Source organism: Bufo gargarizans, chromosome 2, assembly GCF_014858855.1.
Source record: "Bufo gargarizans isolate SCDJY-AF-19 chromosome 2, ASM1485885v1, whole genome shotgun sequence".
NCBI classification, from domain to species: Eukaryota; Metazoa; Chordata; class Amphibia; order Anura; family Bufonidae; genus Bufo; species Bufo gargarizans.
Genome location: NC_058081.1, coordinates 483,043,721 through 483,069,989, shown reverse-complemented (window position 1 = coordinate 483,069,989; position 26,269 = coordinate 483,043,721). Strand labels below are relative to the sequence as shown.

The 26,269-nt window shown below is 44.0% G+C and overlaps 1 protein-coding gene across 1 annotated transcript; it reads left to right on the top strand.

The window, feature by feature from the left end:
- Positions 1 to 557: 557 nt before the first annotated feature.
- On the top strand, positions 558 to 22,390 carry LOC122926064 (zona pellucida sperm-binding protein 4-like). Its single transcript, XM_044277449.1, has 13 exons — positions 558 to 642; positions 999 to 1,120; positions 2,376 to 2,469; positions 4,845 to 4,997; positions 6,100 to 6,287; positions 6,502 to 6,599; positions 8,223 to 8,350; positions 20,750 to 20,939; positions 21,025 to 21,175; positions 21,544 to 21,622; positions 21,697 to 21,810; positions 21,986 to 22,114; positions 22,248 to 22,390. The coding sequence occupies exons 1-13, from the start codon at positions 558 to 560 to the stop codon at positions 22,388 to 22,390; spliced, it is 1,674 nt and encodes a 557-aa protein (XP_044133384.1).
- Positions 22,391 to 26,269: the final 3,879 nt, after the last annotated feature.

The following is a 26,269-nucleotide window of genomic DNA, read 5'->3' as shown; positions in this document are numbered from 1 at the left end:
AAAAAAAAGATTAAAATGTAAAATCTGCCCAAAAAGTGAAATTCTGACATTTCATCTCAATTTTTCCATTAATTCTTGTGGCACACCTAAAGGGTTAACAAAGTTAATAAAATCTGTTTTGTATACCTTGAGGGGTGTAGTTTCTAAAATGGGGTCATTTTTTTGGGTGGTTTCTATTATGTAAGCCTCACAAAGTGACTTCAGACCTGAACTGGTCCTTGGAGATTTTCTTAAAAATTTCAAGATTTGCTTCCAAACTTCTAAGCCTTATAAGATCCCCCAAAAATAAGTCCTTTTAAAAAATAAAATAAAAAAATGATCCAAACATGAAGTAGATATATGGGAAATGTAAAGTAATAACTATTATAGGAGGTATCACCATCTATTATAAAAGTAGAGAAATAGAAATGTAGAACATTTGGGTGAAAATGTATTGACTCACGTTTGTTTAATCATGAAGTACAATCTCAGAATGGCTTGGATAAGTGTTCTAAAGCTATTACCACATAAAGTGACATGTCAGATTTGCAAAAAATGGTCTGGGCAGGAAGGGGACAATGGGCCTGGGGTTGAAGCGGTTAAAACCGGTCAGATTGGTGACAACTCGCTTTAAACAGTGCAAGTTAACCTTTTTAAGTGGAAGTAAGAAGTTTATAACTTTACATAGCAGAAACAGGGGCAAATGTCCAGACTTCAGAGTACCCCCTACTCCAGGGCACCACAGCTAATTTTTGATTCCCAGTAACCCCCTCCCCCAATGTAATCACCACTCTTGTGGCTAGTGAAGATCAATCTCAGACTAGGTCCAGCAAGCGTCTCTGACTGTTTCCTACAGTGTCTCTGTATATAATGTTGTTGTACAATACTGTTGAGGGGGCCCTGACAATGACATATTTTAATCCTTGTCCTTGAACCAGCTGCTTCCCCTATAGCTACACCCCTGATAGCAGTTATTCGCTATTTGTGTAAGTTCCGTTTTTTTTTTTTCTTTCTTCCAGACTACAAAGGGAAGTCACAAAATCTGCGTAATGACTCTGATTGTGGATTCTGGATAGGACGAAATCTAGATGGCTCAATGACCATTGGTGCTGCCTATGATGGATGTTATGTCAGAGAAGAGGTAAGCCAAGCATTTAATCTGAATGGAAAGTTATGCTGCTGTCCATAGCAACACAGGACTTCTAGTGCCTTCCACTGCAACCATTTGGGGATCATGGGGTTTAAAGTTTTGTATCTAAATCTGGTTTTACATGGCTGTAATAGTCATTCACAATCACCAATAGTAATTAATGCAATGCACAACTGAACTAGGATCACCATGGCTTCTAGACTGTAAGATCAACTAAGCAGATCTGAAAGCAGCCTGGTTCACTACAATATGGTATTTAGAAGGCAATCTAGATTAGTCTGTAAGAACTGTGACTGGCATTTATGAAGACCAGCATTTTGTACTCCAGTCTTAGTGGGTAATTTATGAAGGTGTTTTTTCAATAAGCAAACATATTTTCAAATGTTTTATGTTGATAAACTTAGTGCATCTTTAACTGTTCTTAAAACATTCTTTTGTCTTGATGTTACTCAACTTTCTATGCTACCTCCTTATTTGAATAATATTTTATTTGACTTTTTATTAAAAGTTGCAGTGATAAATCTGACTTGAACAGAACTAACCACACCTACTTTTCAAAGCTAGAGTAGTATAAAAATGCAAAATGTTGGTAAATCTTTGAGCAAATAGTCCTATAGGTCGCAAAGCCCTATTTATCAACTTTTCAAAACCAGAATTTTGGAGTACAGGTTTAATTAATAACCCCCCCCCCCCCTCCCTCAAAGCTATTCCACAATTACAAGGCGTACACCTCTTGGCTGTGGTGCCAGAAGTGAAATCTATACCAGCTGGCATAATCTATGCCAGGTTTCCTGGCAGTGCTGGGCCCTCACCGCACACAAGAAAATGGATGAGCAGGGCACAAACATCCAAAGTCATAAAAGCATGGTGTGCACCAAACTCAGCAACTTTTTGCTGACCGTTTACTTTTTTCTGACCCTGTGTGTTCATGCACTCGATGGGAGAGGCACCACAGTAGTCTGCTTCATCAACTACCCAGTGGATGGAGCTCCTGCAGAATAGCTGGTGTGGTGCAAGGTATCAGACCTCTGGTGTTTAGATAGTGTTGGTCTGTCCTGAGGATAGGCCATAACTAGTAAAATCCTGGACAATCCTATAATGCTAAAGTTTTGTTTGTTTCCCCCGCCCCCTTCCCCACACACACACACTCGTTAGTGCTTGTAGATTATCATACTGCTCTGTTGTATCCTTGGTTCATAAATGAAGTATGATACACATTTAACATGTTTGTGGGTTTTATGTCCAGCATGGAGATTACGTGATGACTGTTCTTGTGGAGCATATTAAGAATGGTCAAGTGAAACATCATAAAAAGGATATAAAGTGCCCTGCCTTACCAGGTAACTATTCATATATCCATTCTATTGTTCCTCTGGCTGTAAAGGGAGTGTGAACATCTGTAGTGATGAGCGGCATAGGCAATATTTGAATCTGCAATATTTCGTGAATTTTTGGCTGAATATGCACAGCAAATTTGGGATCTCCAGTCATTGTTTACTTGATTGTGAAAAATCAGCAATGTAATATATTCACGATTAGAATATTCAATACTATACGTGAATATGTACGTGTGTAATATATATATATATATATATATATATATATATATATATATATATATATTATTAATCTCTCACTATTCTAAATATTCACGAATTCTCGAAGTGGCGATATTCGTGATTCAAATATTCGTGGCTCAACACTAGTAATGTGATCTGTAACGATTTTGTATTATGCTCGGTCAACACTGAGCCCACACTAGTTGGCCATAAATGCCCCACATAAAGCTTCTTGCTCCCCTTTTGCTATGTAACTATACTTCTAAAAGTCAAATTTTAAAATGGCATCCATACAATTTCTACTTGCTGCCTACACATAAATTATGTCTAATGGTTGGGGATGGGTGTGGGGTGAAGTTAGTTTCCTGGCAGCCAGCTCTACTATGTATCTCCACCCTGCTGACTACATAATTCTGCTACCAACTTCAATGTCATTGAAGGAGTCAAGTATTCCAAATCTTAGTGACTATGTAAGACACTTTTTAAACAAGAAATCAATGAACTATTATGGCTGCCTATGTAGTACAAAGACTTGCCGGAGCAGCCAATAGCATGCGGCAACTGGAATGAGCCTGCCTAGAATCACCCGCGAGGGATCAGGAGCGACAGTAGTATAATCTATATGAGGGGCCTGGGCATTTGCGGGCATGTTTTAGACATTGGATAACCTCTTTAGGCAGAGTAACAGGAAGCTGCACAACTAATCATAAGTAGAGATGAGCGAATTTGTAAAAAAAATTGGCCGGTTTGCAGAATTTTTGGAAAAATTTGCTTTGATACGAATTTATTCACGGCAAATTGCATTAAACAGCTATTTCCTGGCTGCAGAGAGCCTTTATAGTGGTGTAGAACACTGTGCCTTGCAGTAACACGCATAGGGAGTCTGCTGGGGTAGTGAAGTAATACTGTCAGTCCGAATGACATGCAGATGACAGGCCACGCTCTTAGAATCGCAGCACACTTCACTTATTTGGGCAGTTACGGGGCCAAAACTGACTAACTGTAGTATGAACTCCGCCTTACAGGTCGATGCTAGCGCCAAGAAGCGCACTCCTTTTACACCGTGAGCTGATTACACATAGATGTCTACAGAACCTGTTATAGTAAACGTTTATACAAGTCGAGCCCCCCTGACAGAATGGAGAGGGTGTCAGCAGTACATTTGTGTTCACGTCACTGATTATTTTGCCCTTCCTCTGATCAGTCAGAACAATAACCCCCAAAAACGGATTCTGTCTGAGCATCTGCCTTTAAGGACGTTAGAACATATAACTGCACCGCTGAACGGCAAATGTTACTTTTGCCACTAATGCACAACAAAAAGGCTGTAATTTTCGCACTTCACCACACAACGGCTAATGGGCCCTTTTTTTTCCTACTAATACAAGCCAAAAAATGCTTTAGAACATGTAACTGCACCGCACAAGGGCAAATAAGAGGTACTCTAGAAATATTTTCTTGTAATAAATCCTGTTATTGGGTGCACGTGCTGTTTGATACAGCCATTAACAAGAACGGTTTGCTGGAATTACAGAGCTGTATAATGGCCATTTGGGTCCCCAGTCAGTGCAGCAAGGTGTAATAGGATTGTTCCCATTACACAGGCTGTAAACTCCCCTACTGAACCCTGTTCTACATAAATGCTGTGGAATGATTACTCCCTATCCTTTCCCTACACCTTGAATAATCTTTCCCTGATCTTGTAAATCTTTTAGCACAATGAAGTCTTTCCTAGCACTGTCCCTAGCACTTACTGACATCTCTCCCTGCACAAACTACATGGGTAAATGGCAGAATCGAAGATGGCTGCCACTATTTATAGGGCTGTGACATCACAGGGCTGGCTGCTGATTGGCTGCATGCATGGCATCCCACCTTCCCCGAGTTCCTTGCTCCATGTCCTCACACGTAAAACAGCCATTTTAGGGAAGAAAAATGCGATTCGTTACCATGACTTCAGTGCGAATCAAAATTTTTCCTGAAATTTGGATCTAATTCCACTTTGTCAACTTCGATTCACTCATAACCAATAATGATTTGAGATTTATGTACAGAAAACCAAAAAATCTCTTGGGAGGGGGCAAGTCTTAAACCTTGATGTTAGCATAGATGTTAATTTGTTATACTGAGGCAAGCTCTGAATTAATCTTTCACAGCTTTGGATGCTCCAAGCTCTAGTGACTGTGCTGCTGTTCAGAGAAGTGATCGTATAGAATGTGCCAATTCCTCTGTCCCTCAGGACGTCTGTGGACAACTAGGATGCTGCTTCTCTCCTGGAGACCTGCCTCATTGTTATTATGGAAACAAATGTAAGTTTAAGCTGTCCAGTGTTAGAAAAACATGGCTGCTTTCTTCTAAACATGCCTCCATCTGTCCAGGAGTTGTGTGGTATTTATTTTTTCTCCATTAACCCCTTCCTGACCAGCACTGTACATATATGGTGCAGACCGGGACTCTAAACAAGGCACGTGCAGCCGGTGCCATAGCTGCAGAGACCCACGGCACACATATGAAATCAGCCTCGAGGCTACCATTTCCCCTCAGATGCCGTGATCAGATGTGACCACAGCGTCTTAGCAGGCCAGAAGCGGGAGCCGTGCACTCTCGTTTCCATAGCTGTGTTCCCCGGCTGAGATCAGGGAGCCTGTTACACTGCACTAAGCCTCAAGCAGGCTTTGGCAGCAATTGGTGGAATATACAAATACTGGCCACTAGGTGGCAGCACTATATTGTTAAATTGAAAATTAAGTGTTCAATGATGGCTATATAGCCCTCAATGAACGCTATGGGCAATCTAATGATTGCCAGTTAGTCACTCAGGGTGACTTAAAGTGGAAATTTTCTTTAAAAATTTTTTAATTAAAAGTTCAACTCCCCCCTCCCTTAACAAATAAAAAAAATACACATTGGCATCGTCATGTGCAGAAACACCCGTAAAATTAAAATATAACAATATTAATCCCATACAGTGAATGGCGTACCTGGGGAAAAAATAGCCAATTCCCCTTGTACTGACCTGGAGATTGAAGTTAACAAGTCACTTTTACTGCATAGTGAATGCTGTAAAAATATAAATTGTGGCAGGTTTCCTTAACCCCCACTCCAGCTTCCCACTACATTGTATGCAACTGTAAATGGTGCCATTAGAAAATACAACTGTCCTGCAAAAAAAATAAGCCCTCATAAGGCTATGTAAACAGAAAGTTATGACTTGGGGAAGGCGGGGAGTGGAAAACGTGAAAACTGCCCAGTCCCCAAGGTTGAATGTCCTATACATGTGTGATAATTATTTTTGGAAGGCAGCCATGCTTTTCTAACTTCTAATCCATTTTAAGCTTCTGCACAAAATCTGCATACCTGCTCACTGGAGCCTTAAGTCATAAATTATTTACTATTTTTACTCCTTTTCAGTGACCGCACGCTGTACTGATGAGGGTCAGGTTCTGATTGTCCTCTCTAAGGAGCTGATGCAGCCATCGTTGATCTTGGAATCTGTTCTTGTCCTTGGTGTGGATTCCTCATGCCCCCAGATGAAAACTTCAAACAATTCCGCTTTTATAATTGTTCAATTTCCTCTTTCTTGTGGTGGAGGGAGTCGGGTAAGACCGCTGTAACATTATGAATCCACAGCTTTCACACCACCAGATATGCACCACCAACTTTACATGAAGTGGAATATTTGACTGGCTGCTCTCCAATAGTTGGCCTATGCACTTTCAGCTAGTCATGGGAATTTTCCATAGTAATTAAAAATTTTCAGTAACTTGTAATGAGTATTGTCATTATCTGTTACATTTTTATGTCCATTGGCAGGTTTCTGGTACCTCTACTATATATGAAAACACAGTTGAAGCAACTGTGGGTGTTAAAACATGGCAAGGCTCCTCATTCACAACAGACAGTACAATGAGGTAAGATTAAATCTGAAACGCAGTAGGTGAGGGTGTATGTACCCTAGAGGTGGCCCATGCACAAGGCCTCTGGATTCTCTTGAGGCAAGTTCACATATGTTGCAACCAACTCTGGTAGCATGGAGCAGTATTTGCCCACCTGAAAGCCAGATCCCATTAGTCAATGGGGGATCTGGCAGTGTGCAGCAGTATCTGGCTATGGCAGATGCGCAAACCTCAGGACAGACTGGACTACTGGAGTTGGTGGAGTTGGTTGCTGGATATTTGAACCTACGTACTTTCTTTTTTTTTTTATTGGTTATCCAATGTCTCAAATGTCCCCCCCCCCCATGTGACATGCCCCTGATGAAAGGTCGGGTTAGGAGTTCCTAAAGAGAAACTGCGCAATCTCAGATGTATGAGCAAGGACTTCTGTGAGATTGCACATCACATGCAATGACTGACTAACCATAAGTAGAGACTGCGTGGAACTACTTTTTTTTTTGTAGGTCCCCTCCCCAATGTGTCGGGCCCCTCACAGGTAATCTACTTACCCTGCTCCCTGTGCCACTTCTGGTCTCAGCACTGTTCTCCCTGTACACGGATGAAAACATCCAGTGTCGGGTGGAGCAGCAAATGGGGGACGAGCCTCCCTAGGGTGGCCCGCGATGCTAGGGAGGCTCGTCCCCGTCTGCCATTTGGCTGCTCCCCCGACACTTGATGTGTTCATTAGTGTACAGGGAGAAGCAGCGGTGCAGGGAGAAGGGTAAGTATATTACCTGTGAGGGGCCCAGCACATTGGGGAAGGGGGCTGTTGGAGACACTCGATAACCCCTTTTAACATTGCAGCACCTGTGAAAAAGAAAATGTATTTGTGAAAATGGGAGGTGGGACTGGTTTAGGAAATGGAGCCATCTCTTCCTCCCTGTACCAATGGTATGGATTTACATACAGGGCGGGGTACTGGAGCAGACACCAGAAAAAAAAGGCTATATAACATATTAATATACCCCACACTGCCAGGTATTTTATCGGTTATTAATCCTGCAGATCATGCACTGGCCAGGAGATAAAAAAACAGCCCAGACTGAACTTAGGTTGTCAATATCTAAAAGCTTTATTCCACAGTACATACTTATTGGGCTTTGGAGGTGGGAACATAGTGTCTGGCAAGATACAAGTGATCTGCTATATACAATACATGAAAGGGTTATTTTACTTATTGAGGTTAATCTAAATGCTAATAAGTTGAATGACTTGTCATAGGTTGCTGTCATTGTATGTGAGATGTGATTTTGAAATAGCCTTATTTTAAGGGAGGAAGGTGCTATTGTGTTCACTAACTTGCAAAGGGTGTGAGATGTGCTAATTCTGGGTACTGTATTCCACAAGAGATGAAGCTTGTAGACCTTGTATAATCTGTGATGTATCATTAGTAAAATTATGAAAAATCCCTTTCAGTCCTCTTTTAGGAAAGTTGTTTAGGGTATCACACCTGTCCAAAGGTTATCTGGACTGGAGTTAACGGGGCTAAGCTGCAATACTGCACACAACCTTTAGACAGCGGTAGTGCTGTTTTGGAAGAAGGCAACCATGGTTTTCTAATGCTGGACAACCCTCTTAAAATATTTACCTTTCTCTTAGGTTGACTGTTCGCTGTAGCTATTCACAGACCAGTAATGTCCCATTCAAAGTTGAAGTGCTCACACTGCAACCACCCCATCCTGTATCTACTACTGGACCTCTGCAGCTGGAGATGAGAATAGCTAAAGGTAATGATTGCGTAGTTAACATAACCCAATGTGTGGTTGTTTTTTTTTTTTTGTTTTTTTTTCTCTCGGTTCCGTTCACATAGCCATACGAAGGTTTGGTTTTTGAGAGACAAACTGTATTTTATAATGGCACAATTCATGGTTACATACAATGTAGTGGAAGTGGAAAAAATCAGAATGGAGTTTTTTGTTTTTTTGTGTGGGCGATCTGTTTCATTGATACCATTTTGAAGTGTTTGACTTTTTGATCACTAACTTTTTTTTTTGTGGTAGGCGAAGTGACCAAAAAACTGTGAATTGGCCACTTTGACTTTTTTGTTTTGCTGTTTGGAATAAATATATTTTTTCCCTTTCCTGACCAATGTTGTAATAGTACGTCATAGCGGGAGGTGACTTCATGCAATTTGATGTACTATTACATCATGCTGATCGGCCGGGCACTGCTCTGGTGCCCGCCTGATCAGTGCAGGGGCCCGGCAGTAACTGATAGCTGGGCCCCTGCTGTATCCACCAGCATTGCTGTAAAAGCCGATGCAGGCGGATCAACCCTTCTATGCCGCATTCAGCACTGCCTGCAGCATAGGTGTTTGCAGGGGATGATCTCCATCGGGTCCTCGCGCTGCAGTGATGGGGACCCAATGGGTGAGAAGGAAGCCCAATGCCTTGCTGAGGCATCGGGACCTGCCTTCTACAGAAGCCTTGCAGATCAAGCCCCAGGCTGGGTCTCCCAGGCAACTGTTAGTGTATTACTCAGTGTACATGTAGTGTCCCACTAGGTAGGGGTGGGCACTACACAAGGGTCAATTGGTGTGCGTGTTACTCCTACTCACAAGGAACGGAAATGTTATATTTAATTGTGTATTTAATGTATGTTTTAATGTGTTATATGCAATGTACCCCTGTATGATGCAACAGCAGGCCTAGTTGGGTGTAGTTAGACATCCCAGACACTAGAGGGAGATAGGGAGCCCCTAGTATAAATGTCCAGGCCCAGACAGGGAGAGTTAGTGAGTGCAGTGCAGTGTGTGCAGAGTCAGGAGTCTGAGAAGACAGAGGCTAGAAAGCCTGCTCCTGACATGCAGCTTGATAGCCCTGGCTGCTAGTGATGTCCAGGAGGCTAGTGAGAAGCTCCAGCCTGCCTGAAACCAAGAGAGCCTTAGTTGGCTCTGAAGACACCCCAGTTGCAGGATCCAACCTCCTGGGAGAAACCCACAGTCAATCAACAGGCAAGTGAGAAAGATCCAGGGAAAGATAAGTAACCCTGATGGGCAGATGCAAATAGAAAGGAAAGCAAGGATTTAATTAATACCGGAGGAAGATAGAGTAACCAAGGATTTAAGCCACCCTTTAGGCACCCGGGCCTTGGGAGATAAAGCCAGAGCAGGAGTTCTAGAAAGGACAGTGTACATTGATTCTGAGGAAAGGTACAACCTGCTGCTGAGTGCTTGTGAAGTTACCCTCTGCGTATCTTGCATAAATATTGCCTGTTATTCTGTGAATAAGCCTACTTGTGGAACTGTGATTGAAGGACTGTATTAATACCTGCTGTACAAAGTTGGACTGTTCAGTAAAAGTAACGTTTGGTTCACTATTCTACTTGTGTACCTCCATCATTCCAACTACTAACCGGCGTGCCACCGTCCAAAGGCACTGGCGTCACGAATCCAAAAGAGACCTAGCCCCAGGCACTTAAAATACCCGTAACATCCAGGGCACCTCAATCCACGATCAGGCCTGGTCCCTATATACAGAGTGTGCCCCAGAGGAACCATGTCTACCTCTCCTTCACTGCCACGCGCCTGCCCAGGGTTCTCCAAATATAGTGAGTAACCCTCGATTGCCCATAACCGTGACCTCACTTCGATATACCCTGCAGGTCTGGCGTGTTGCATACAGATGTATTGGAAGGCATTGCAGAGGGGATCAGACCCCCAAAAGTTGAAGTCTCAGAGTGGGACAGAAATGAGGAAAAAGTGTTTAATAAAAAATAAGGTTCCAAGTAAGTTTCCACTTAAAAAAATTTTTTTTTTTATAAATAGAAAAAAAAACACATTTGGTAACGCCGCGTCCTTAACTGCTCTATAAATATCACAATCTACCCATGAAACGCTGCTGGTCTTTGAGCAGAAAGATCTCCAACTTGTATGTTAGGGCACTGTAGTTGCCATTTCCTGCGTCCTTGCAGAGTGGAAAGATACTCCATCTTCCAATGATTCCAGAAGCGGTTGGCAAGGTTTTGTACTCTCTTCCATTGATCATGGCACAGATTTCCGTCTTAAGTTTCCAGGTGTAACGGGAACGGACCCAAGCTTCTGGGTAAGCAGGATAGTTGGGTTCTCTAGATCCTTGTCAGGTTCTAGAAGACAGAAGACCGAAGACGTCAGCCATGGTCTCTTCTGTGTGATCCAGCAGGAATTCAGGACCTGTTAACCAGGAAGAATTTGCAAATACACTTGCAGACACTGGCCTAGTAGCATGATCTGCAGGATTAATTTCTGATGGGATATAATGCCATTGTTCAGGTTTAGATTTCCTGATTCTTTCTACACTGTTGCTGACTAAGACATAGAAACGTTTAGTCTGGTTGTACTTGTGAATTTTCGTACCGTGAATTTTCTGATTTTTCACAATGAAGGAAATGACTGTAGATCACGAATTCTCGAATTTGCTAATTTATGCTGAATATTCATCCCAAAATTTGTGGAATATCGTGAATTCGAATATTGCCCCCTGCCACTCATCACTACTAAGGCTTTACCTTGTATGGTGATGGGAGCCACAAATCCCACTGGATCGTATAGGCTGTTTACCACTGACAGAACACCACGCTTGGTAAATGGCTTGTCTTTAGAGCTGACTTGAAAGCTGAAAGTGTCATTTAAGAAGTCCCACCGTAGGCCCAGACTTCTCTGAATATGTGGTATGTCCATCCCCAGATTTAAGTCCTTAAACCCTGTGGCATGATCGCCAGGTTGAAAGGCTTTCAAGACAGCAACACTATTTGAGGCAATTGTGTAGTCTGAGGTTGGCTTCAGAAAGAATACCTTGTGTCCTTTGGAGCAGGTCTATGCCTTTTTTGTCTGTAGGTAAAGACTTAAGTCAATCGTCAACATAAGTCTCAACGAAGTGTCGAGCATCTGCGCCATACTCCTTTTCTTCATCGATGGCAGTCCTTTGTAAACCATATGTTGCAACAGTGGGTGAGGGACTATTTCCGAAAACATGTACTTTTTCATGCGGTATTTAAAATTCTCATTGTCCATGTTGTCACGGTGCCACAGAAACCTTAGGAAGTTCCTATGGTCTTCGTGTACAATGAAGCAATGAAACATCTGTTCAATATCAGCAGTTATGGCAACTGGTTCTCTTCTAAATCTCATAAGTACACCTATAAGGTTGTTGGTTACATTCGGGCTAGTGAGAAGAACATAGTTTACGCTGGGTTCACACCTCAGCGTTCGGTATGGAGCGCTCTGTATGCGCGATTGTACTGGCGTTTGCAATCGCGCATACAGAGACAAGCGAACACACATTGTCGCGCGTTCCCGAAAGTCTAGGTACGGGAACGCGCGACAAAACGCCTCAAAGAAGCTCAAGAACTTTTTTGAGCGTCGGGCGTTTTACAGCGTGATTGTACGCGCTGTAAAACGCTCAGGTGAGAACTATTCCCAAAGGGAATCATTGGTTTCTCCTTGTTGAGCGTTTTACAGCGCGTAGGAACGTGCTGTAAAATGCTCAGGTCCGAACCCAGGGTTAGGGATACACCTTGATGCTTGTGTGACCACGTGTTTTCACAAGATGGCGGATGGCACTGAGCTTGATTTGCAGATTAGGCGCACACATACACAGCAGGTTGTAGGAATTCTATGCATCTTTTGACTGTTTTGACTCCGATTTTTGTAATAGCGATTTTATCCCTAGTGAGACCTCTATGCCTGGCCTGTATAAGCAGATATAATCACTGTAGCAATCCTTATTAGATAGCTTTAACTCGCCAACACAGAGTTTCAGTGTACGTTGCTTTATTATGTACGCCAGATAACAGTGTATAGCAGAACAGGGGGATTCCGGTATTGTGCGGTCAAATGAGGCTTTCATAAGCATGTGTACCTGTACATATGCTGGAGCAGAATGAAGATAGAGGAAGTGAAGTACACAGAAGGGGTGGAGCAAGGAGCTGAGGAGCATGTTGTGTGGACCAGGGGCGTTGCTAGGGTCTCAAAAGATCCGGGGCCCAAACACCAATGCATATAGCCCAATTCGCTAAGTTGAACAACCAAGTCCCCCCCCCCCCCCCTGCAAACACTAGCACTAAAGACCTTTTGCATACAGTTCATGTACATAACATCACCCTACCCCAGCCACTTCCAAATTTCAGTCCCATGTAAATAACATCACTCCACCTCACTGTCCCATGTAAATAACTTCCCTCCCTTCAACTCTTACATACAGTCTAAGTTAAGTTACATACAGTTTAACACTAGCAATTTACTTTTCCAGTGAGTTCTGTCCTAGGAGCTTAATACCGGGAAAAAGCTGATCAGTTTTATACTAATACATTCTGAATGGAAAACAATCCACATGCTGCATTATTTTCTACGTCCAAAATTCCAGAACACTTGCAGGAATACCAGATCCAGCATTATTTTACATTGAAATGCATTAATGCCAGATCTGGTCCTAAGTATTCTGGAATAAACAGATTCGGTTTTGCGGTCTGCGCATGTGCAGACCTTTTGAGAATGTGAGAGATAAATACCGGATCCGTTTTTCCTGATGACGACCGGAGAGATGGATCCGGTATTGCAATACATTTGTGAGACTTATCCGTGTCCATTTGCATACAGATTGGCATTTCCGGAATCCAGCGATGCTAGTGTGAAAGTACCCTAAATAACGAAACTAAAACTCCTAAGGCAGGACATTGGGGGCCTGGGACAAAACATTAGGGGCCCAGGCCCCGAATGTTTTGACCTAGCAACCCCCTGGTGTGGACAGAGAAGGGGGTCCAGAGTTTATTTTAGTGATTTTAAAGAAAGTTTAAATTATCTGGGTCTTATGGGAAACATTATGTTCATTGACAAACTGGGGAAAGACTGAATCCAAAGTGTGTAAAGAAGTCGGTGGAAGGTGGAGCAGGAAGTGTCATGGTTTGGGTCCATTCACACGTTTGTGGTGTATTGCAGCTCTGCAATACACCCGACTGGCACCCCCATAGAACTGCCTATTGCAATTGCAGACAAGAATAGGACACGTTCTATATATATATTTTTTTTTTTATGCAGAGCCGCCGCCCGGAAGTTTGGGGCTGCGCTCCGGAAATGCGGAGAGCACATAGTGTGCTCTCCACATCCATTCCTACCCCGTTTGAAAATTAATGGGTCCGCACCTGTTCCCGATATTGCGGAATGGATGCGGAGGTGTGAATGGACCCTTTGCGGAATGCTTTCTGCAGCAGGAGTTGGACCGCTCATACAGCTACATGGCAGAGTGAATGCAAGTGTGTATCAGAACCTTCTTCAACACATGGTTCCTTCCTTGCGTTCATCACTCATCCAGCAATTTTCAAGCATGTATCCCTTGAGAAAGCGACCAAAACATGTCGGGATTCAGGACTCCTATTCCTATATCTCCTATTTGTATTGTATTGATCCATTTTGTGGCACTATGCACTTTATTTATGGCTGAGGTTTACTGACACCCTTAGCCTATGGGAGCAACTGTTATTTATATGCATCATGAATGGTAGTCCTGTGGGTATTTTTCCTGTGAATGTAATGCTGCTAATATAGATGTGATTCTATTTTAAAACAATTTGTTACCTTTTGTCATACAATTGCTGTCCTGTTCTTTAGTTTTGGCTGTATTATTGATGCTTTAACGGACAGCATTATATAAGAGGAGTGGACCAAAATCACACCAGAGCAGTGTGAGAGACTAGTGATGTCCTGTGGCCGCAGATGTGCTAAAGTCATTCAAAGCAAGGGCCTGTACACTTCTACTGATTGGTGACTGTTGTAACCTTCAGAAAATGTAGTTAGAATCTTTCTCTGTGCTACAGTCATTGCTGTTCAAAAATTATGATCATCAGGTTTTTTGAAAAATAAAGGTTGTATGTTGATATACTTTGGATATTTGGAAAACACTATTCTAATGGCATGGTGTACCCCTTACAAGAAATCCTTCAAATGATCAATGTAGATTACATTATTTCTGAACAAATCAAGTGTTCATAAATTGTTCTCCTAATTTTGATCGCCATTGTATACTACATTTTGATTTGCGTGCATGTCTTACATTTTTCAGATCCAGGTGCTGAATATTTAAGCGGCAACCTTTTGAACAGGGGTTTTTCTGTTGACTTGATTCCCTTAGGCCTATCACACGAGCGTGACAGATTGGCTCAGGGTGCGGTCAGTGAAACTCGCACCATTTTGCAAGTTCAGTCTGTTTTGTCTGCGATTGCATAACTTATTTATTTTTTCCGTGTGGGTGCAATGCGTTTTAATGCATTTTTAACATGCGTGATAAAAAAAACTGAAGGTTTACAAACATCTGTTAGCAACCATCAGTAAAAAAACGCATTGCATCCTCACTTCCGGATGCAATGTGTTTTTCCATAGCATCATCACGACGGCATACAAGGAGATTGACCCCTGACCTCTGTAGGGGCAGGAACAGAAAGGTTAAATACCCTCTTCCCACCACCAACACCAGTGTTTCCTGTCCCTACAGAAAACAGGGCAGAGAAAGGTCTCCCTGTATGCAGGGAGATGAAGCTAAGGAAATGGAATCTTTCTGTGGATACCTTAGAAAATAGCCGGCATCCTGCATGGCGTCCCCCTGCCCTCCCGCGGTCCAGTACGAACGCTGGGCAGGGGTTCAGGGCTCTACCTCGTCCCGGTTTTCCGGGGCCTGTTCCCTGGCGCAGACTCCCTCCTGGCCTATTAAGGCGGCAGCTGGGTGCGCGCCGGCGCATGGTTATGACGTCACGGCCGGCGACCCGGAAGTGACGTTAGCGGCGGCAGTGTGGGGCCTGGCTTAAAACCGAGGCCTGAACTCGGACAAACGCTCCCAGGATCGGTCCCCCACTGGTGCGGAACCCTTGCCTACAGAAGAGGACGACCATGTCTGTATCGGAGCGGTCCCCCAGAGCTGAACCCCCGGCAACGCTTCTAACCGTGAGTCCCCTTCAAGGGGTATTATATGAGCGGGTCAGGGAGTCTGTTGATCCCCCTCTCCTACGATAATAAGGTGAAGTGGGGGGGGAGAGAGAGCGGGCACTTGTTTCCATGCTCCGTGCGGCTGCGGCAAGGCACTTGCTTTTGCATCTGCCCCCCCCCCCCTTTGGGCCATACCCTTATACTTTGCCGTCTCCTCTTTTAGGCTAAAGAAGCCCTGAAAAAGATTGGGAAATCACTCAAATGTGTCTCCTGCAATAGTAGACTCCCTGACGGCTACCCCAAAAAATGGTGCAAACCTTGTATTTCAAATATCGTACGGGATGAGGCACCCTCCCTAAAAGAGGAATTAAAAACTATGATTCAGGAGGAGATCCGTTCATCCCTGGCCCACCTGTCCACTAATCCCCCCGATTTGCCGCAACCAAAGAGGAAGCGGGCTAGATCTCCATCCCCTTCTCATCTAGAAGTCATTGCGGAGGAAAGTGCTCACTCCGTCAGGTCATGGGAGGAGGGGGAGAGAGTCTCTGACTCAGACTCAGTGGACGACGGACGTAGATATTACTTTTCTACGGAAGGAATGTCCGACCTTTTGAAGGCAGTAAGGTCGACCATGGGTGTGGAGGAGGTGCAACGTACCCATTCAGTACAAGAAGAAATGTTTGGGGGCCTAAAAGTTAAGAAGACCCGTGTGTTTCCCATCAATGAAAGTATTAGGGATATGATCCTTGATGAGTGGGCAGACCCAGAAAGACTACTGGGAGTCCCGGCAGCGTTCAAAAATAGGTTGCTATTTGATCCAGAGGAGTCTAAAACTTTCAATGAAATTCCCAAGATCGATGTACAGGTGGCCAAAGTGAACAAAAAAACGTCCCTTCCATTTGAGGATGCCTCCCAACTTAAAGATTCGATGGATCGTAAGGCGGACAGTCTTCTCAGGAAATCCTGGGAGGCGTCCATGTTTAACGTTAAAACCAATATTGCGGCTACTTCAGTCGCCCGATCCATGTATCTTTGGTTGGGAGAATTAGAAACTCATATTAAAGATAAAGCGTCTAGGGAGCAGATTCTTAATTCTCTCCCTCTTTTAAAATCTGCCACGGCTTTCCTGGCGGATGCCTCTGCCGAATCAGTCCGATTCTCCGCCAGAGATGTGGCACTCTCCAATGCAGCCAGAAGAGCCCTCTGGATGAAGTGCTGGTCGGGGGACAAGACGTCTAAGTTAAAGCTTTGTTCCATCCCCTTTTCTGGAGAATGTGTTTGGCCCGGTGCTAGATAAAATTCTAGAGAAGGCCGCAGACGAGAAGGGGTTTCCGGAAGATCGCCCCTCCAAACGCCGGTATCCTTTTCGCCCCTCCTCGGGTCAGGAAAAAAGCTACCCGGGGGAAAGGTAAATCAGGGCGTTGGAGCTATCCAAAAGGAGGAAGAGGAAGAGGCCAGTCCTTCTCCCATCAAAAATCTTCAGATAAGCAATGACGCCGGAGTGGGGGGGAAGACTCTCAAAATTCCTGGGGTCATGGGAATCTATCTCCCAGAACCCCTGGATTTCCAAGGTAGTCGGTGCAGGCTCAGAGTGGTCTTCAAGACCCCCAAACAAATTTTCACTGACACGGTTCCAAACGAACCTTTGGCAAGGAGTCCAGAAACTTCATCAAATGAACGTAATCTCTCCGGTCCCGCCTCTAGAAAGAGGCAAGGGTTTCTATTACAACTCTATTCTTAATCAGGAAAAAAGAAGGTACCTTTCGGACGATCATAAACCTGAAACCACTAAACAGATTCATTCGTTATCAGAAATTCAGGATGGAGACCCTAACATCTACAATCCCTCTGCTAAGCAAAGACGTCTTCATGTGCACAGTAGACCTGCGAGACGCTTATTACCATATTCCCATTCACACCAACTCAGTTTTCTCCGGTTTGCAATCCAGGATATATCAGGGAACGTCCATCACTACCAGTTCAGAGCCCTTCCCTTCGGGATTTCATCTGCCCCGAGAATATTTACCAAGTAGTGGTAGAGATGGTCGCCTTCGCCCGAAGAAAGGAACTCATGATAATCCCCTATTTGAACTATTTCCTTCTGATCAGCGAAAGTCTCAGCCAAATCAATTTGAATCTGAGGTTCTTTCTCTCCATCCTAGACGACCTGGGGTGGATCGTAAACAAGGAAAAGTCCGTCCTCACCCCCTCAAGGGAAATTCGATTCTTAGGTATGATCCTAGACTCCCGAAAGCAAGCAGTATTCCTACCTCGAGACAAAATATCAGTTCTCCAACAAAAGATCAGGTCCTTTCAAAAAAGATCTTGCTCTATCAGAGAGGCGATGAGTATGCTGGGCCTGCTAACATCTTGTATTCCGGCAGTCCCCTGGTGTCAAATACACTTCAGACCCCTTCAGTCCTGGATCCTGAGTGTCTGGAACAGGTGCCAATCCTCTCTAGATCGTCGTGTAAGTCCACCAACTCTGATTCTGCAGTCCCTAAATTGGTGGAAAAACCACGAGAACTTATCCCGGGGAAATCCCTGGCAGAAGACTCCCCAGATTCAGGTAATAACAGACGCAAGTCGGTCTGGCTGGGGCGCAAAGGTGGGGGATCATATATTCCAGGGCACTTGGCCAGATTCGATCAGATCCCAGTCATCAAATTTCAGGGAACTGAGAGCAGTCTGGGAAGCATTGAAGGCAGTAGAGGAAATGTTGTCATTATCACATAAAAGTGCTATCGGACAACACTACAGCCATTGCCTACCTCTCCCATCAGGGGGGAACTCGGTCCATAACCCTACAGGCGCTGACAACAAAGATCTTTGCTTGGGCAGAACAGAAGGTGGCCTCTGTATCGGCAGTTCACCTGAAGGGAATACTAAATCAGGAAGCGGATTTTCTCAGCAGCCACAGGATCGATCATACAGAATGGTCTCTAAGTCCAGAAATATTCGGGCTAGTAGTAAGAAAATGGGGATGCCCGATGTGGATCTGTTTGCCACCAGGGCAAACTCAAAAGTGGAAACATTCTGTTCCCTAAACTCCAGGGACAGGCCTCATGCCTTAGATGCCTTCGCCATCCGTTGGCATTGGAATCTGTGCTATGCCTTCCCTCCACTTCCTCTAATTCCGAAGGTGGTACAAAAAATTCTCCAGGACAAGGCCACAGTGATTGTGATCGCTCCCCTGTGGCCAAAGAGAAGTTGGTTCTCATCTCTCCAGAAACTTTCTCTACAGGATCCATGGCCCCTTCCTGTGCGGGGGGATCTACTCCAGCAGGGTCCAGTTCTACACCCAAACCCGCAGTTTCTAAAATTAGCAGCTTGGATCCTGAGTCCCAAACCCTGAAACTTCAGGGCCTGTCAGACTAAGTTATTGCTACTCTGAAAGCCTCCAGAAAGAAGGCAACGTCAGCAATCTACCTTAAGATCTGGAAACGTTTTTGTTCCTGGAGTGGGGACGAATCGCCACATTTACATAAACCCAACATCCAAAGTATACTGGATTTCCAACAGCAAGGTCTAGACCTGGGACTTAGACCCTCTACCTTGAAGGTCCAGATCTCAGCCCTGGGTTGTTTTTTTGACCAAGATATAGCCGGCCATCGTTGGATTCATTAAGGCAGCGACGAGGCTCCGCCCAACGATCACCGCCCGTGTCCCTTCCTGGGATCTGAACATCGTTCTTACAGGCCTTACTTTACCACCCTTTGAACCCATGTCTGACTGTCCAATAAAATTATGGTCCTTAAAAACTGCCTTCTTAATTGCAATAACTTCGAGAGAGTAGGAGAATTGCAATAACTTCGAGAGAGTAGGAGAATTACAAGCCTTATCAATCAGGGAACCCTACCTCCGTATTCTAGATGATAGAATAATTCTCCGTCTGGATCCTGGATTTCTCCCCAAAGTTGTATCCAATTTTCATCGGAGCCAGGAAGTTACCCTACCTTCCTTTTGCCAACACCCCTCTAATGACAAAGAATCCGCATTTCACTCTCTGGACGTTAGACGGGCAGTCCTAAACTATATATCACTGTGACGGAAAAGTTTAGAAAATCTGACAACTTACTAGTTTTCTTCGGAGGAAGATTTAAGGGCCAAAAAGCCTCCTGGTCCTCTATAGCTAGATGGCTCAAAGAAGCCATTAGTCTTTGTTACCAAATACAAAATCTTACATGTCCCGTCCACATTAGGGCCCATTCCACTCGGGCCATGTCTTCCTCTCAGGCTGAGAGAGCTGGGGCTTCTCTGGAGGAAATCTGTCGTGCTGCCACTTGGTCCAGCATTCATACCTTTTTATAAAGCACTATCGCCTGGATCTTTCCAGATCATCTGATCTGTCCTTCGGGCAGAAAGTCCTCCAGGCTGTAGCCCCCCCCCCCCCCCTTAACTGATATATTTTTTATATCTCCTTGTATGCCGTCATGATGATGCTATGGAAAAACCGGAATTAGTCTTACCGGTAATTCTGTTTCCATGAGATCATCACGACGGCATGTTATTCCCTCCCTATGATTTAAATCGTTTGACCTACTGGGTCTCTAGAAGGTATGGAGTAATACCCTTTTTTTTCACTGTTTTCCACCACCGGGTTGCTCTGTGTGATTTTGGAAACACTGGTGTTGGTGGTGGGAGGAGGTTATTTAACCTTTCTCTGTTCCTGCCCCTACAGAGGTCAGGGGTCAATCTCCTTGTATGCCGTCGTGATGATCTCATGGAAACAGAATTACCGGTAAGACTAATTCCGTGTGTTTTTTACTATAGCCCCGTTCACTTCTTTGGGGTCAGGGCTGTGTGAAAAATACAGAATAGAACAAGCTGCGATTTTCACGCAACGCAGAACTGATGTGTGAGAAAAATAAAAGCTCATGTACAGACACCTTGAAATTAATGGGTCAGGATTCAGTGCGGGTGCTATGGGTTCATGTCACGCATTGCACCCGCGTGGAAAACTCGTTCGTGTGAAAGGGGCCTTAAAAAGTTCTGTACCATAGTTCTAAATTATGGTAACTTGCAAAAACTGTTAAGTCATGTCCACCTTGAAAGACTACTGCTGTTTTTGGTAGCGTGTATGAAACTAATTGTACCAGTAGTCATTACATTACCTTCTGCAGTTTCCACAGTCTTCACATAGAGACACATTCTCAACAACACATGATGCTGAGCTTGACAATACATTTATTAATGTGGCTTATCGTATCTTGGTTTTCAAAAAAAATTCCATTAGATGTGGACTATGCAAAATACTACACGGAGAATGAGTATCCTGTGACAAAAATTCTTCAAGATCCTGTCTTCTTGGAGGTCCGTATAATGAGCAGAACAGATCCAAGCCTGGTCCTAATGTTGGATGACTGTTGGGCCACTTCCACTCCAGATGCCACCCAACAAGTCCAGTGGCCTATACTTATAAATGGGTAAGGTTAGAAAAATAGTTTCATATATGAATAGTAACCCAACAGTTAAATTTTTTTTATTTATTTTTTAAATAAATGATTTCAGATGTGCTCTTCGTGGAGACAACTATATGACTGGGCTACTCAAAGTTGGAGCTCCCTCACAGTCTGTACCGTACCCAACACACTATCAGCGTTTTGTTATAAGCACCTTCACATTTGTGGATCCAAATGACCAACATTCTCTTGGCGGACTGGTAAAGCTGCTATAACCTTTTATTGCATAAGTCTGACTAGTGGTATTAAGTTGACAAATGCCGTGAACAATCACTGTGGAAGAGCATGGTGAAAACTTGGTTCACAAGTGTTAAAAGCAACATGGGTAGAACCATATTTGATTGCCCAAAATGTACAGTAGGGCTAAGAATGAACTTAGTGGCAATAGAGTGTTCTTATACAAATAGAGTATTGAGTAATTATGTAGCAGCTTACTGGGTTCCTTGATGCCCACAACATGCACTAGGCGACTGCCATGAGTTCTGGTATATGGTTTTGTGTACATGTAAGCAATGCTGTGGTCTATGCATAGTTTCCATCATACAGACTTTAACATTGTACTCTCCAGGTGTACGTTCACTGCAGAGCTGTTGTATGTGACCCATCTGCTACAGAATCCTGCAGTACTTTCTGTGATCAAAGAAAAAGTAAGGTCTTTGTTTAATAGTCTCTGTTTATCGACTGACCAAGCTTAATAGATCTCAATGTTATCTACCTGCAGAGCGAGACATCAAGAAAAGTGGTGAGAAGATCACTGTAAGCAAAGGTCCTGTTAACTTCATTGACTTGGAAATGCCATCACACATGAGAAATGACCTGTCTCTTAGCACTCAAGGTACAACTTTATTACCTAACCTGTTAATGTGCTAGAGGATTCATGATGGAGGAACTTGTATGTATCATTAATAGACTATAGCTCTTATTACCCAAAAACATAATACATCAGTCATCTATAAAGAGCTGCCACCCCCATGATTCCTAACCAGTTATATATGGTATATAAATTCCAGCTGGGGACATGTGGGATTACAACACGCAAAATGAGACATCTGAACCAGACTTTGTTGGTGCTGAAAAGGAAGACCCTATGGATGGGGGATTAATTGGCATGGGCAAGAATTTTCCCAGGAGAGTCAAAGGTAATGGTGGCAATGCATAGATTCTTGTTTCCTGACCTTGGCTGTGTTCTGTTTAACTATATATTTATAAAATGATGTGTATATAATTTTCATTTAATTTTTTTTCAACTTTTTTTTGTTTTTTTTTGTTCAGGTTTTGATTCAGATTCATCCACCCTGATGTGGCTCAGAGCAGCGGCTGTAGGAGGAGGGTTCCTTGCTGTAATCGTTGCATTACTTGGTCTCCGGCGGTGTCATAGGAGTCGGACCCCTACCATGTACTCTGTAAGAATATGAATAAAATAATATCCAACATAGATTTGACTCATATTCTGCATTAAAGGGAATCTGTCGTGTCATTTTCACCAGTATAACAGCATTGCCCCACAGCAAATTGCAAACATTTTGAACGTACATACCATATCAGCTGGTGGGGTTTGTTCCAAGTCACGGCATTATATCCATTACATCAGAAGTTATAGCTGTTAGAAATCAGGATGGCAGAGAATGCAGCTGAAAGTAAAAAAAACAGGTTTATGGTCCATTCACACGTCTGTAGAATGGGTCCGCATTCGGACTAATTCATTTTTAATGGGGCTGTAAGAGATGCGGACAGCAGTGTGCTGTCTGCATCCGCATTTCCGTTGTGCGGCTCCCCCAAAAAAATAGGCCATGTCCTATTCTTGTCCACAATAACTGATAAGGATAGGTATTTCTATAGGGGGTGCCGGCCCGGTGTATTGAGGATCCGCAATACACAGTCCAGCAGTGCGATATGTATCCTGTGCCATCGGAGTAACTAGGTGACTATTTTTTACTTCCTGTGAAGGGGCACAGATCTGGCCATAACTATACTGTGGTGGCATAAAGGGGATTAATTACTGTGTGGGCATTAAGAGTACTGGGTAGGATTGGGTGTATAGTTATGGTATGAATGGAGTTACAGGTGTGGCCTAGTAGGAAAAAATAGCCATGTGTGCCACACATTGTCCCTCTTTGTGCTTTTCAGAAGTTGGGAGGTATGGTGAAATGTGTGCAATCCAATTGCATACATTAACTCCAGGTGCCTGTTTAAAATGCAAGCGGGTGCCATCTTTAAAGAGGCTGTCACCCGGTTCAAGCCTACCCTACCAGGCATATAGCCTGGTAGGGCTGATCACAGACAAAAACCATACCTTTTTTATTTCTCATGTAGGTCCGGTACGGCCGAATAAGCAACTTATAAAAATATGCAAATGAGGAAGTTGAGCACTCAGAAGTGGGCTTATGCCTTCCGAGCATTGCTTCTGTGACGCCCCTGTTCCTTGCTAATGCCGGCCTTCTGCACCTAATCACGCCCCCATGTCCTTTGACAGAGCTAGACCCACCTACCGGTCTAGTGCTGATATCCCACACCTGTGCACTCGGTGCACAATCTGTTTTGGCGCTTGTGCACTGGATCTTTTCCTTCCATCCCAGCTTGTGTGCACGTGCTATCATTGAAGCGAGTGTGCAGGTGGGGGATATCGGTGCTATCAAAGGACATGGGGGTGAGATTAGGTGCAGAAGCCTGGCATTTGCAAGTAACGGAGGCGTCGCAGAAGCGGCGCTCGGAAGGCATAAGCCTGCCGCGGAGTGCTTAAATTCCTCATTTGCGTATTTTTTTTAGTTGCTTTTTCAGCCATTCCGGACCTACTATATGAAAAATAAAGGTATGGTTTTTGTCTGTCATCAGCCCTACCAGGCTAGAACCGGATGACAAGCCTCTTTAAAGTCTCAATATTAACACACAAATACACCGCTGGAACTAAGCCTGCAAGTCAAATACAGCACCAGAGCCATGCTCTTGACACAAATATACCACATCAAGCAGAAAACATCCTGCTGGCTGTCACCCTGCCAACTCCACCTGGGCCAGGTCATCTGCTATAAGGGGTGTAACATTGTGCCTGCCCTGAGCCGGGGGAAATAACATATGATCCCTGGATGGTGCACATCATTAAGGGTACTTTCACACTAGCGTTTTTGTTTTCCGGTATGGAGTTCCATCACAGGAGCTCAATACCGGAAAGAAACTGATCAGTTTTATCCTAATGCATTCTGAATGGAGAGCAATCCGTTCAGGATGCATCAGTTCAGTCCCTCTTAACGTTTTTTTGGACAGAGAAAATACCGCAGCATGCTGCAGTTTTCTCTCCAGCCAAAAATACTGATCACTTGCCGGAATGCTGGATCCGGCATTGATTTACAATGAAATGTATTGGCGCCGGATCCTGCATTAAGTGTTCCAGCAAAACGGATCTGTCTTTCTGGTTTGCGCATGAAAAATGAATACCGTATCTGTTTTTCAGGATGATACCGGACAGACGGATCCGGTATATAATACATTTGGTAGATGCATCCGTCTGACAAATGCCATCAGTTTGCGTCTGGATTGTGGTTCCAGTGACTGAACTGCCTGCCAGAATCCTCTGCCCCAAGTGTGAAAGGACCCTAACCTGGTCATGCAATTTAAAAAACCTACACTGGTTTGTGCATGGTGCTGGCAATGTTCAAAAGACTGTCCCGCCATTTTCAGCCATTCTCATGTGGTGAGGAACGCCTGCTGCCAATGTGTCTGAAAGGGAGGCCCCTTTCTGCCCCCAGCAGAGTCACCCACCTCCTGCAACTGTAATGCCCTAGAGTGGCATTACTACTTTTGCACCCTGCTACTATCTCTAATGGGCTAACAAAACATCATCTATGTATTTTGTTCAGGTCCTATACACTGCATTTCTAATGTTTGTAACGGTCTATGTAATGTGCCTGGTTCACCAGCAGGTGGCAGGAAACATGGCAGAGCTACAGTTAGAATGGAGCTTTTCCTTCCATTCTAACCCCCACGCACATCCCCTTGCAGGAAGGGTGGGGGGGGAGATTAGTGAGTCAGTCTAGCTTATCCCATGCTAGGGGACAGATGTGCAGGGCAGCCAGAGCACTCTCAACTCTGCTGGCCATAGAGCCTTGAGCTTTAAGCCTCAGGAGCCAGGAGGAAAATTCCTTGGCCCAATCTAGAAACAGACCATACAAAGAAGTGCAGCATACAGTTGGCCTGTCAGTACAGCGGAGCATGAGAGAAACAGCTGTAGTAGAGACTAGTTTGCCTGCCAAGTGTAATGGTAAAGCGTACTGAGACCAAGATCAAGCTTGAAGACTGTTTCTGATGAACGTTTAAGCAAAGTAAAATTGCTGTTCAACTTTATGTAAGGTCTGGACTCTATTCTTTATTCAATCCCTTAATTATTCTGTAATACCCCAGAGTTGTGTTAAGAAACTCTATTACCCCACTACAATCTGTTGAGCCTTTACCTCGTCATCTGATAGTTTACATTGTCACTCACAAATGTGCATAAACCATGTTAAATACAAGTATTGGTGTAATTTTCATGTTCACCAGCAGGTGGCAGCAATAGATTGGTAAGGAGTTGGCTACAGTTTAGTATTTCTAAGCTGGAATGGTTCCTGAAGTAAGTTAGTGAGGAGTGTAGCCCACCCCCTGCTAGGGGTAGGGTGTGTTAGGAGCTCCCCAATATAGGAAAGAAAGCCAGGATGTTGTCTCAGCTGAGACATTGATCACAACCCCCAGCCTGAGCCCTGCTACCTCAGCTGGATGACAAGACAGCAGACAACCTCCAGTTCCAGGAAGAAAGCATTCCCTGGGACGATAACTGTGATTAAAGTCCAGAGACCCAAGAGAAGCCAAATTCCTCCTCAGCTAGTCAGCCCCCATAAAGCAGAAAATAGAAAAGTGCAGAAGCCAAATTCCTGCACAGTTTTAGAGCTACTAGGCAGACATCCTTTCCTGCAAGCTCTAGGTTCATAGAGCAGATGATTCATTCCTCCCAACCATATTGCCAAAAAGCTGCTAAGACCAAAGCTGTACCTTGCTTGGATGAAAGTTACCCTCAGTAAAGAAGAGTTTGAACTTTACCAAAGGTCTGGACATCAATTTCTGCTGCAAAATCACTCTATTACTCCTCCTGTCACTACACTCTAATTTATTGCAAGTGAGCCAGGATCCAGCCGTACCCAGGTAGGAGACTCTGTTGACACCACAATCATTACCATACAGAGACATTATAGGCAATTACACCACTCTGGCATTACTAACATGGGGCGTGAGTTATAACATCTTGGAAGTAGACATAATTGGGGTCA